Consider the following 13,549-nt stretch of genomic DNA (forward strand, 5'->3'; position numbering starts at 1 on the left):
GTTTTTCTCCTCTATGAATTATTTTGTGTTTAGAAAGAAATGATGAAATGTGGAATGCCTTGCCACATATTTCACACTTGTAGGGTTTCTCTCCTGTATGAATTCGCTTGTGTTTCGAGAGTATTGATGGATAATGGAAGGCCTTGCCACATATTTCACACTTGTAGGGTTTTTCTCCTGTATGAACTCTCTTGTGTACCAAAAGTAATGATGGAAAATGGAAGGCCTTGCCACATACTTCACACTTGTATGGTTTCTCTTCTGAATGAATTTTCTTATGTCTGGAAAGTCTTGATGGATGTTGGAAAGCCTTGCCACATACTTCACACTTGTAGGGATTCTCTCCTGTATGAATTATCTTGTGTTTAGAAAGTAATAATGGAATGCAGAAGGCCTTCCCACAAACTTCACATCTGTAAGGTTTTTCTCCTGTCTGAATTCTTTTCTCTTCAGAAAGTAATGATGGAATATGTAAGTACTTGGCACATCCTTCACACTTGTAGGGCCTCACTCCTAAATCAGTTTTCTGGTGATTTTGAAACACTTTTGTCCACTCAAAGACTTTGCCACATTCTGTGCATGAGTAGCATTTCTGTCCTGGTAAGGAATGATTGAGAAATTAATGAAGGTACAGCAAAATTCTGTAAATTTACAATGTTTCTATTTATAAACAAACATTTACTCATACTTGCATTTGTTTTTATAAATGATAAGCTACATTCAAATTTATAAACCTGTATTCAATGAAGCCTAAGTTAAAACACAGAATAAGTGAAAATCATGTCGCCTTCTACTAAAAGAAGAGCATGACTGCATAGAACATAGAACCAAAGAATATTAATCAAAGGAATATTAATTAAAATGAAGGCAAAACATAATATCAACTAAGAAAACCCATTATGTAAATGCAAATCAGCTTCTAACAGAAATACAGAAATTTTATGACTATATAAAAACAAAGTATAAAATGGTCTACCTTTGAATATACCAGAACAAACATTATTTCTATATTATATATATTATATGTATATAATATATTAAATGTATATGATATAGATATAAACATATTAGTATAGAGTTTAGTTTGTAAAGTTATGAGTAAATTTCAAGGGGTCAAGTAAGAAGTTTATGTATATCTTTAGTCATGATGGGTTTGCTCAGTATGTAAAGATCCTGATATTATTCAAACACTGATTATCCTGGTGTTATTCAAACACTGTTTTTTCTGCCTTGTATCTACCTGCCATCCACACATGGTACTGTAATGCATATTCTAAGAATTTCCCTAATCAAGTTTGTGTAAAGATTTATCCCATTTTATTATCTAACTTGTCAATAAAACTGATTGCCAATAGACCAACTGTAGAGAGAAAAGAGTTGGACATCTGCCAGCCCAGGGAAGAAGAAACAGAGAGAAGGGGAGAGGAAGGAGAGGGAGGGAAGGAAAGGAAAGGATTCACTATAAGGATAGGGTCTGGAGAAACATCACGTAAAGGCACACAAAGCCCAAAGAGCCAGACCAATACAGAAATGCAAATATCCTGAGAATTTTGGTTGGGAGGTAGCCAGATTAATTTAGAAGATTAGAATTGATCATTAATTGCCCCATAATTGTCTTGTGAATCTTATCAAATAAATCTTATGGTTTCTATCTCTTTCATTTTGGAGCTAGCCAGGGATAGAGACAAATCTCCACTTTTAAAAATGTATATACACATTTTTAAATGCATTTTTATATCTTATATAAAAAATAAACATCCAAATTAAAGACTACTTAGAAATAACAGAGCTTTGGCTATCATGGGAAAGACAAGTTAATCTCATGGTAAAAGAAAACAAAGCTTCTAAGATTCAAAGCATTCTGAACATTAGATAATGCCCTTTCACAGAAAAAGACAGAAAATTATAGCTTTAAAAGATGATTTACACCACAATATTATGTCTCATTGGCTTTATATTCGATCTTAGAATTTCCCACTCTGTTCTCTGATATCCTCCTTCTGACACACCTGGATGCACAGTGGTAGCTGCTCCTCTCTTCATATCTGAAGGCTCTTGCATTTGCTCCAGAAATGTGACCAGGTATGGCTTAGAGGAAGAAAGACCTGTTTGTGGGAAAAGGGAACAACATTGTTAAGGGTATTCTCCCAGGAAATAAAATGTCCTTTCCAAGACTGTGTATACAAGGAATGAGAAGATACAATAAAGGAGTATAGAGGACTCATTTTTCACATGTTTTCTGGTGGGCACACCAGAATCCTTATGAGAAATTTAGGACTTCTGGGTCCTGAGCTTCATATTCCTTAGTTACAAGGACAACTTTTAAAACTGAAGTGTGTGACAGTCTGTAAGGTGTACCACTTACGTTCTAATAAAAATGAGACTTTTATGGTGGAACGGGGAGGAACCAACACCAGAAGAAATAGTTCTAAGGTACATAAATAATTTTAAATTTCCTTAAAAGTCGCTCTGTAAACCGATATCGGTGGAAACACAAGCTCCCATGAGGTACTATACAAAGGGAGCAACTTTCATACTGATAGTTAATTAAGAATTCACCATGGAAGCTATCCTCACCCAGGAACACAAGGTGGCTGTAATTCTCCAACATCACATCCCTGTACAAACTCCATTGAGTAGGACCAAGGCATTCCCACTCCTCTGCAGAGAAATCAATGGCCACATCCTTGAATGACAGCATTTCCTGAGGGGGGAAAAAAAGGAGGAAATAACACACATTGTTGGGGCTTGATCTGGTGCTGATATGTGTTCAAATGCTAAATCTATTCCACAAGATCTGGCTGCCACAAGACAAGCAAATTCTAAATTACACCTGCATTTATTGTGTAAACCTTGCTCTCAAATTTAAAACTATTGGTTAAATAAAACTGGCAACAGCCAATTATGGAGAAAAATAGAGGGTGGTAGGGCTTCAGTGACCAGGCTGGGAGTCAAAGTAAGGATCATGGTGAGGAGAAATAGGGAGAAGAAGGGGAAGATGGGAGGACATGAAGTCTCCATTAGACATGACGGCACATGCCCACATCAAATGACCCCCAATCCCCTGGAAACTCTGATGGAGCAGAAGTAATTCAGGAAAGACTCAATCAGCATGGAATTAGGGGGAACAGCAGGGGAAGTAGCCAGTCTAGCCTTAGAACAATAGATTAGGCATAATTCCCTAGTAATTGAGCAAAAGCCAAATAAATAAACCATGTGAGTCTCACTCATTTGGAAGCTAAACTGGGATAGAAATAAGCACAATTAACTTACATATTATGTAAATTATAGCCATCAATAATAACATAAAAACAAAGAGGCATCATGTGCTTCTGCATATAAATCTAAAGGTGGCCCTAAGTGAAGAGCTAGACCTACTTCTGATATAGGTAAGTGATATCGCTAAAATTCTCCTCAATCTGCTGTTGTTTTATGGGAAGTGGATGACAGAAGATCCTAGAAATTCCTATGGTATAACACTTTTAACAACCGCATACTGGAGAACAAGGGCAACTGCAATACTGTGTGTTGGGGCTAGAGAGATGGCTCGGCAGTTAAGAGCACTGGCTACTCTTCCAAAGGACATGGGATTGATTCCTAGATGCCACATAGCCACTTACAACTGTCTATAATTCCAATTAGAGAGGAACAGACAATCTCTTAGACATGAAGGGTACCAAAATACAAATGCATATATACTTTAAAGCTTCTATTCTTATCATGAAACTGACCAAAAATTAGCTTTGAGAGGAAAGGGATTATTGGGCTTCTACTTCCATAGCATGGTTCATCATTGAAGGAAGTCAGTACAGGGTCTCAAACAGGACAGAAACCTGGAGTCAGGAGATCACTTAGAGATAATGGAGGGGTTCTGCTTACAGGCTTTCTATACATGGTTTGCTCAGCCTGTTTCTTTATAAATCCCAGGGCCACAAGCCCAGATGTAGCACCTCTCATATCAGGCTGTGCCATGTTCCATCAGTCACTAGGAAAATGTTATACAGGCTGATACACAGCCTGATCTTACAGAGGCATTTCCTAAATTGATATTTCCTATACTCACATAAGTAAAGTTTGTTTCAAGTGCACAATAATCTAGCCAGCACAATACAAAATAAATAGTAAAATTCTGAAAAAAAATTATTGTCCCCTGCTGGTATTATACTACAGCACACATTATGCACATTTCTCACAGTAGAGAGCCGTGGTGATGGAGAAGGTACTTCTCAACCCAATATGCACTATCACAATGACACATCCAATGAAGATGCAGATCTGATGAGCACCTGTGGGCTGAGGTCTGCATTCTGAGCGTGGACAGAAAGATGCAAATGACAGGGCACCAAGGGTCTAAGTTTGAGCAGCCAGTGGGTAGAATAATACATGAAGAACTCATAGACAAATATAATCAAAGTATATTAACAAGGTATGAAAAGGAAACTTAGCAATAAGTTGAGTCACTGTGGGGATCTATACAGACCCAAGACTGTCTCAGAGGCTCCATGAAAGGACAATGGGAACTTTAGCTCTCTGTCTTCATCCAGTAGTCGTCTTGACCAGGGAATCTGACAGAGGATACAGTGCCATGACAGAGTCATTGCTGCAGTTACAGGGGATCCGACACTTCTCCTGGGACTGGGGTTATCTGCCCTAAGGCAGCTGTTTCTAAGATACCCTGTGCCAACACTGCGTGATTCATATCTCTGCATGGGCTCCTAGAGCAGAGCCCACTTCCTCACTCCCAAGCCCCTCACCCGTGTCTCTAAAGGGTTCAGCCAGGTTTCTCCCCTCACACATACCTCCATCCCACATTTCCAGGAGAGTCGCTGCCCATTTCTATGTGTACCAATAAGCAGCCCCATCTGTTGTTCTCAGCCTCTTTCCTGCCTCCCTTCCTTCTCATCTGTGCTCACAAATCTAACATCATCCATGTTTTCTCAAATGACCATATTGCATGCTGTAACATCACTGAATAATATCACAAATTAAGCAGTGAATTGAGGAGCATAACAGGGAGAATTGTGTACTGCAATTCCCTAAGTCTTTTACTTTTATGATGTCATTAAAAATTCATTCACACTAAAGACACTCATTTGTTACCATATTAAGATGACCTTGAAATCACCAAAAAGGAGAATATAAAGAAAAATAGTATATCTGGGTTAAGGAATATAGAACTGTTTCATAACAGAAAAGAATAAAGAGAGCTGCTATTAAGTCAGACACACATAACTAATAAAGCAATTAATTTTGCCACATGTAGGCTGACTGGTATGTCATATCTGTATTTTTTCCTAAAAAAAAATGTATGACTAGATTTCATAGAAAAAATAAACAGGGCTGGAGAGATGGCTCAGCAGGTAAGAGCACCGACTGCTCTTCCGAAGGTCCTAAGTTCAAATCTCAGCAACCACATTGTGGCTCACGATCACCTGTACTGAGATCTGACACCCTCTTCTGGTGTGTCTGAAGACTGCTACAGTGTACTTAATTATAATAAATAAATAAATAAATAAATAAATAAATAAAAGAAAGAAAGAAAAGAAAAAATACTTAAAAAAAAAAGAAAAGAAAAAATAAACAATATAAAAGACCACACTGGCATTTGCTCTCAGTATCCTACAAGATATCATAAGATAGATTCCCCATGCACATGGGTAAGTAGGATTAAGAGTGAAAATGGACATCTTATCAAAAGCAATCTACAGATTCAATGCACTTTCCACGAAAATTCCCACACAATTCTTGACAGACATTGAAAGAACAATTCTCAATTTCATGTTTTTTAAAAAAGGCCCATGCTGCTGTACCCTCTCTACATCGTAAGGAACAAGGCAGCACACATTCAGAGTTCATATACTGCTATATTCTCCCTAAAAATTAGCAACATTGACCAGGAAATGTCTATTTATTCTAGTTGTGGTTGCAAACTCATTGAACAACCCAGTAGACAGGACAAGGCGGTGTGAAGCCCATGCTTCCTGAGAGTAGACTTGAATGCCATAAGTCAGGCTCCAGTTCCCTAACATTTGGTTTGATTAAGGAGTGACAATATAAGCAAGATCACCTGAGACAGGGGAAGGGGCTGTGGAAAAAGAAATCCAAACACACACAAAAACAAACACACCAAAAAACTGTGTGTATGTTGTGAATGCAAAACTCTTAGCCAGGCAGTGGTGGTGCATGCCTTTAATCCCAGCACTTGGGAGGCAGAGGCAGGTGGATTTCGAGGCCAGCCTGATCTACAGAATGAGTTCCAGGACAGCCATGGCTACACAGAGAAACCCTGTCTCAAAACAAAAACAAAACAAAAGATCCCAAAACTCTTGGAAGGAGTCTGTGTGGGCAGAGACTGATGGCCCATGTGGAAGTTCATTGAGGGGCAGAGCCTGGAATTCTGCAGGTTCAGGGGTAGCTGTCTTACCTTGGGCTGGTTTTCCCTTCAGGGACAGTCCTTGCCTCACTCTGTAGTGGACCACACAGCTTGTGACGAGATACAAACCTCTCAGAATCCACTGACTTGGCAGAACATGAGCTGCCATCAATCCAAAAGCTAAAATCTCATCAGTTGGCATCTTAGGTGAATAGAACATCTCCCATGTCTCACAGTACATGCCTCTGTCAGACTCGCACCAATGTATTTTAAACTTTCCTGGGTTAATGACATTCTTTGTTCTGTAAAACCATGAAACTGATTCCATGTTGGAGCATGGAATTTGGATTAAACTAAACCTGTGTTCTCAGATCATGGCCATTCAATGGCTCTGGACTAGACTATTCTCTTAACCTTTCAAGAGGACAACTGTGCATTTTGCATGAACAGGAACCTACTATGTGTAAATCTCAAGCCCCCAGTGTGCCACGCTTTTGAAATTTATCTTACAGTTTTTGAAAGACAGTACAAAACCTTGGGGAATCCTTTCTAGAACTATTGAGGAAGCACCAGTGAACCAGAAAGCCACAATGAGGGACAGAGTACCTTTAAGAGAGTTTAGACACTGCTAATAAAGTGAACAGACAGAAGTAAATCATGTGGTAAGAGTATAGAGCCTGGCCAATTAGCAGAGTTCTTTCCCCCTCCCCTTTCAGACATTCCAGTCCCTCCCAGCGATCTTTCTCTCATCACAGGAGTCACCTATCCAATCAGAAAAGCAGTCCAAATTTTGGAAAACAAACAGACAACAACAAAAAAAAAAACCCACATACTCAGATAGGACTGGGGTATTGCTGCCTAGTGATTTTAATGTTAAGTGTAAAATCCATAATTATTTGGATTGTGCAAACACAGGTTCAAACCAATTCCAAGATTTTTCTGTATCTACATAGCCTTGTATTGTGATGACTCCAGTCACATCGGTGCACACTAGGAATTCCTACTCAACCTGAGGCATCCATAAACCTAACAATTCATTCCAAAAGAAAAGAAACTAACATCCCACACAACAGTCGCCCTCACAAGACCCTCTGTCCCTGGATACTAGGAACTTCGGGAAGTTCTGTAAGTCTTGAGACTCTGACTATAGTCACGTGAGCACGGGTCAGCTAGGCAGAGCAAAGGTGAGTGAGCCCCCTTCAGCATCTCGGCACAAGCAGTCAGCAGACCCAGCCTGCCCTTGCAATCCTCTTGATTCCAACATTCTCCCCGGTCCAACCTGCTCCCAGGGGCAGTGGCCCATCCTAGGTCAGCACAGCATCTCTAGGTCAGCAGCTTCCACTGTCTCCCAACCAGCCCGAGTAAGCTCCCTCCGCGCCCGATCCGCCACCCGGCACAGACCCTCAGATCTGCAGGACGGCGCTGCTCCCTGCACTAACCTCCATGCCAGAGATCCAAATCCAGCGCTGAGCAGAACACTCGCTTAACTTTGGGGAGAAGCAAGGTTTAAGAACGAATCCGGAAGTTTGATACCAACAGCTCCTTCTGGTGACGTCATAATTTTTGGGACTACATTTCCCACAAGTCAGTGCAAAGAACTTCCAGGAACACACCAAAGGGGGTTTGTGCACTGCCTGGGAACCTGCCCTATGATGGACAAGTAAAAATAGAAACAGTCTTTCGCACATGGGCAGCCACAGGGCGTTCGGGCTCTTTTAAAGTACTGTGGTCTCAGCACGCGATGTTAACCTGTGAGTTCCAGCCTTTCACAGTAATGTTTATCCCATTTGCTAGTTATTTCTGCTAAAACGTGATTTTTTTTGTTTTGTTTTGTTTTGTTTTGTTTCGAGACAGGGTTTCTCTGTATAGCCCTGGCTGTCCTGGAACTCACTCTGAAGACCAGGCTGGCCTCGAACTCAGAAATCCGCCTGCCTCTTCCTCCCAAGTGCTAGGACTAAAAGTGTGGGCCACCACCTCCCGGCCTAAAACGTTATTTTAAAACTCAAATCTACTTATAAAATCATACTAACACATGGGAAATCATGCTTTCATGGTCTGCTTTCCTTAAAATAAGGAAGCAGGAAGCTAATGTAAGGCTGAGCATTTCGTTAAGATGCTTAATGAAACCATGCTTGGTGACCCCACCTGACATGCAGCAGCATCTCAGGTGCTTAAGACAGAAGACTTGGAAATCAAACCTAGTCACCACCAGATGTTCTCTGAGCTCAGGCTTTCCTCCTCCTCCTCTTCCCCAAGAGGAGGCGCACAGCTCCTGGGATCACACTGGTGTGTCTATTGACTCTTGGTATACAGTACTATAGGTTGTGTAGCAAGATCAGCTAGCCGATTGCCTTTTGTCAAGGGCCCAGATTAATGTGTGCCCATAGATGACTTATGAAACACAGTTTCATAAAATAAAATAAATTTGTAATAAAAGTTGTAACTTAAATAAAAGTGAAGATATGGTAGTTTTGTTTAGAGCCAGAGTGTTGGTTTCAATAGCTGGGAAAAGTTTTAACTATATATTGTGAATCAGAGTAGAGATTAAAAGGACAGTCTTGTAACTTAGTAAAGGCAAAAATCACAGCGATTAGTACAGAAGTTTCAGAGGTTTCTTGAGTAAAAGTTTCACCATTAATGATAGTTACAGCCTTGCCTTTTGCAGATCCATCAGTAAAAACTAAAGCTGGGCAAGGGCTCAATGGAATACAGAAAGGGAAAGATAATCTGTAGAGTTTTCAAAAATTGTCACAAAGGATGACTGGGCAAATGGTGTAAACTCTAGCCTGTAAAGTTAATTCACACAGTCTGCCAATCTTCTGAATGTAAAAGAACTTCAGTCAGTTGTTCATTATTATAAGGCACTATAATGTTAGAAACATCTATATCCATTGTTTCCTTACTGCTCTTGTGCCCTTTAGAAATAACATGAGTCACCAGAGGAAGTATCAATTTTTCTAGGAGTCACAGGTAGACTCCAAGGTACCATCCTGCCACGAGCCTCTTGTAGGTGTATGAACAGTAGCCAGTACTATAAACCCCATGGATCATCAAGTTCTATCCTCTGCAATTGTTGTTTATAATAGCCTCTTCCATAGCTATTAATGTATTTTTGCTTCCTAAAGAAGCAAAGAACCAAGACTGGGGGGTGGAGTCATCTTTAAGGATGTCAAATAAAGGCTTAAGCGTCTCAGTGATTAGTTTAAGAAAAGGACAAATCCAATTAATTTCCCCTGAAGTTCTTTGAAAGTCATCTATTAAGCTTTAAAGGTTGATGGGCCACAGCATCTGAATAATTAACTCCCCGCAAAAGTTTTGCAACATTATGGCTGAGAAAGTGGAATACACCATGAAAAAATATGGGGACCACATGTAGAATCTGCTTTGGAAATTTTAGTTTGGAATCTGTTTTTATAATTTTAGTTTGAACATAAATATCACATGCTTTGCTCTGTACATTAGGGGAATACATGAATATATGCATTTTAAAGAGCCCATATATCTTTCTGGGTCTTAAAGCACACAAAAACATGGGGACTTGCACCCTGATCCATCTGACTTATTTTTACATAGATTCTGGAAAGAAGAGAACAATGGAAAGCAGACTTAGCGGTAATCAGTAGGGCCACCAGACACCTTTCACATCCAAGTATGTCACTGATAAATTACTACATTAGATAATGACTATGGAGGACACTAGGACAGACACTAGGACATTGTAACAGAAAAGGACAATGTACTGAGAATCTGGGTTCCTTGGGCTTAGTCCTTTCATACATGTTTGACTTCTGTTCAGTCCTTTCTAATTTCTTCTCATGGCCACTGACATATCTTGTAGATTGGAGATAAAGAAATATCATCACCCACCACAACTCCCATGTCCAGAGACAACATGTCTAACACAGCAAGGCTCATATTCGAGTTGTAAAAACTAGTAACTTCTTCCCTCATACTAACATTAGGATACAATGAAAGATGCCTGGAGGGACAGAGAGAGAACTACACACCCAGGGCACCTGGACTTAAACCTGTGCAAGAGGAAGGGATCCCACACTAGCAGTTTGCTTTACTGGCTGTAGATGGCAGTACTCTGTGAGGGACAGTGGAGGGAGTGGTTTTGTTCCAGTTAACTATAGGAAGTATCTGCAAGCCATTGGGCCTCTGGTGGGGATACTACTGGATGGGAGGCATGCCAGCTGCGACTTCAGAAAAGACACAGGGATGTAAACCACAGAACCCTGCATCAGTCAAGAACTGCACAAAGAAAATGAAGAAGTGATGGAGTCTGCTGAGATATGAAAAGAGCAAACTGGAAGAATCAGTGAAGACCAGAAGAAAGCATCCTCAGGTCATGGCAGAATCTAACACAAACTACTATCCAAAAGGAATCAACATTCGCTGCAAATATTTCACTGAGGGAGATCCTGAAGTAAGCCTAATTTGTATTTGCTTCTCTGAGGCTTGCCTCCATATATACATACATATATATATGGAGGAAGTTTTCCTGGTGAGGCCTAGAACATGAGTAAAAGAGGAACAGCACATGTCCAGAAGATCTTATTTCCCCTTACATCCTTATCCTGTAATATGGCTTATTTACAATTTATTCTGATAGGGTCTGTGACACACCAAGGACAATGGTGCTACTTGAGTCTTGGGATGTCCTGCCATGCAAGGGAACATATATAAGACATTTAGCTCTAGCATTCTATTTCTCAAACCAGCTTTTTTAATATATATATATATATATATATATGTACATACATATATATGTACATACATATATATATATAATTAAGCTGCAGGATATTTGATCACATTAAGAACCTGAGATTTTGTACTGGAAAAGCCTGCTCTCTCTCTCTCTCTCTCTCTCTCTCTCTCTCTCTCTCTCTCTCTCTCTCTCTCCCTCACTCTCTCTCTCCCTCACTCTCTCTCTCTCTTTCTCTCTCTCTCTCTCTTTCTCTCTCTCTCTCTTTCTGTGTGTGTGTGTGTGTGTGTGTGTGTGTATGTGTGTGTGTGTTTTGATTTAACCCTAGCACACATCTTTAACCCAAGAGATTTTAGTTTACTGTAAACAAGTAGTTGTTATGTGGTTCAGCCTATCCCAGGAGCCTTCTGTAAATTAGAGCTAAATAAAGCCAACGATAGGTCAAGAGCTGGAGCAAACAACCCTTGACAGGAAATGAATAAGAAAACCCAGGAAAGAGAAGAGGAGGGTCTTTGAGTTGAAGGCATTTAAGACATTATGGAGGAGGTTTTCCCTTCAGGGACATTGGTGGAAGGTAGGAAGGTCAGGTGGGTGCTTTCTCTGCCTCTCTTAGCCAATAGACTTTCACCACAGCATACTCATTTGGTAAACCAAATGTTTGGGATTTGGTTTAAAAAACAACATAATTAGACTTGACTTTTAATTTTATGTCATATTTTTAAAAGTTTATTTTAGGGCTGGAGAGATGGCTCAGTGGTTAAGAGCACTGGCTACTTGCTCTTCCAGAGGTCGTGAGTTCAATTCCCAGCAATCACATGGTAGCTCACTACCATCTGTAATGGGATCCAATGCCCTCTTCTGGTGTGTCTGAAGACAGCTACAGTGTACTCATATGAATAAAATAAATCTTTTTTAAAAATTTATTTATATGTAAGTATGTGTAAGTAGCTGTCTTCAGATGCACCAGAAGAGGGCGTCAGATCTCTTTACGGATGGCTGTGAGCCACCATGTGGTTGCTAGGATTTGAACTCAGGACCTTCGGAAGAGCAGTCAGTGCTCTTAACCGCTGAGCCATCTCTCCAGCCCGAAATAAATCTTTTTTAAAAAGTTTATTTTAAAGTTCTTTGAGGTTGGTGTTTTAGGATGTACTTTAGTAGCATATACAGAAGATAAAGAATGAGAGATATATAAATTGGTCTTCTTCCCATCATTTCTGTAAATAAATTTCATTTGAACATAGCATGACTAAAAACACAATTTTGGACACATATGAGATATTTAATCATTTAAAGTTAATGACTTGTAACTTTTAGGTTATAATTCCTATTCTTTTAACAATTTACATTAACTTAGAAAATGCAAGTTTTAAATGGTGTTTTAGGCTCTGTATCAACAGTAAAGTCAGCACAGCAGTTAGAATATTTCATGACTGACAATCACATATCCACTAAACAAACCGGATCACCCAGAAGAGAAAGCAAGACAGGGGATTCGAAGGAACGACAGCAAGTCAAGGAGTCTGATCAAGCTGCAATTTTTAATTTTTCTCACTCAATTTATATACTCTTACAAGCAGAAATGGGGCAAGGTGAGGGGACAGGGTTGCTTTGTCTTCGGGGAGTACAGATGATCTCAGGATCAGAGTAAGATTAATGAACTATTTGTTCTTATGCTGATACTAAGTGGGCTGTTGGATACTTGACAGCAAGATTAATAGTCTTTTGTTCTTAGCTGGGTCAGTACTTTCCCATCGAGGCAGCTGTTGATTTCAGCTGGGCTAGTACATTCCCATGGAGGCCAAGGCTTTTCTGCCAATAAGCAGTTATGGCTGACAGAGCAGTCAGGCTGCTCCCAACACACATTGGTGGGGAAATTACAGCAAAGAGAAGTCTCCACTGTTTTCTGGTGACATTTGTCACATCGGTGGTGTTGGATGTTAGATGTTTGTGTTGACATTCCAAAATAATTCACTTAATCATCTGCACTATGGAACAACTTCAGTTGGCTAAGGCTGAAGGATTGGCCAAGTTCTTACCATGCCCCACAGACTTATGCAGTTTGTATTCAGAATGAGTCATTTGATGTCTTTTAAGGACTGAAGAAATATATAATTTTTAAGGACTCCTTAAGACCTGAGTCTCCAGTATAAATATCTTGTGTTGAGTAAAGCTATAAAGATTAGCAAAGGCTTCTCATCATTCCCCACACAGGTAGTGGTTTTATTCAGTGAATTTTTTTTATGCCTTCGAAGGGATGAAGATGAGGAAAGACATTTACCACACTGTTCACACTTGTATGGTTTCTCTCCTGTGAGAATTGTTTGGTGTTCCTGAAAGTGGAGACAACACTAAAATCTTTTGTCACTCCAGTCATATTTAGCAAGGGCAGGTAGCACGAGAGTTAACCAGATGGCCGGGAGCAAGCGTAAGAAAATAAACAACACAAACCAAGGTCACTTGCCATC

General features: G+C 39.9%; 1 protein-coding gene across 3 annotated transcripts in view; it reads right to left on the reverse strand.

The window, feature by feature from the left end:
- The window catches only part of LOC116083941 (zinc finger protein 728-like), a 43,693-nt gene that overhangs the window by 3,048 nt on the left and 27,096 nt on the right, over positions 1–13,549 (reverse strand). Inside the window, exons 1-4 of one of the 3 annotated variants that reach the window (XM_031360754.1) lie at positions 7,813–7,916; positions 2,578–2,704; positions 2,010–2,105; positions 311–597 (exon numbers count right to left, since the gene is read on the reverse strand). In XM_031360754.1, the coding sequence (XP_031216614.1) occupies positions 311–597; positions 2,010–2,105; positions 2,578–2,704; positions 7,813–7,818 (516 nt within the window). In that variant the 5' untranslated portion in view covers positions 7,819–7,916. Of the gene's footprint in view, positions 1–9; positions 601–2,009; positions 2,106–2,577; positions 2,705–7,812; positions 7,917–13,317; positions 13,398–13,549 lie in introns of those variants that run through there. The other 2 variants (XM_031360753.1, XM_031360755.1) reach the window with 2 other exon arrangements.

The sequence above is a fragment of the Mastomys coucha genome, unplaced genomic scaffold (assembly GCF_008632895.1).
Source record: "Mastomys coucha isolate ucsf_1 unplaced genomic scaffold, UCSF_Mcou_1 pScaffold8, whole genome shotgun sequence".
In the NCBI taxonomy this organism is placed as follows: Eukaryota; Metazoa; Chordata; class Mammalia; order Rodentia; family Muridae; genus Mastomys; species Mastomys coucha.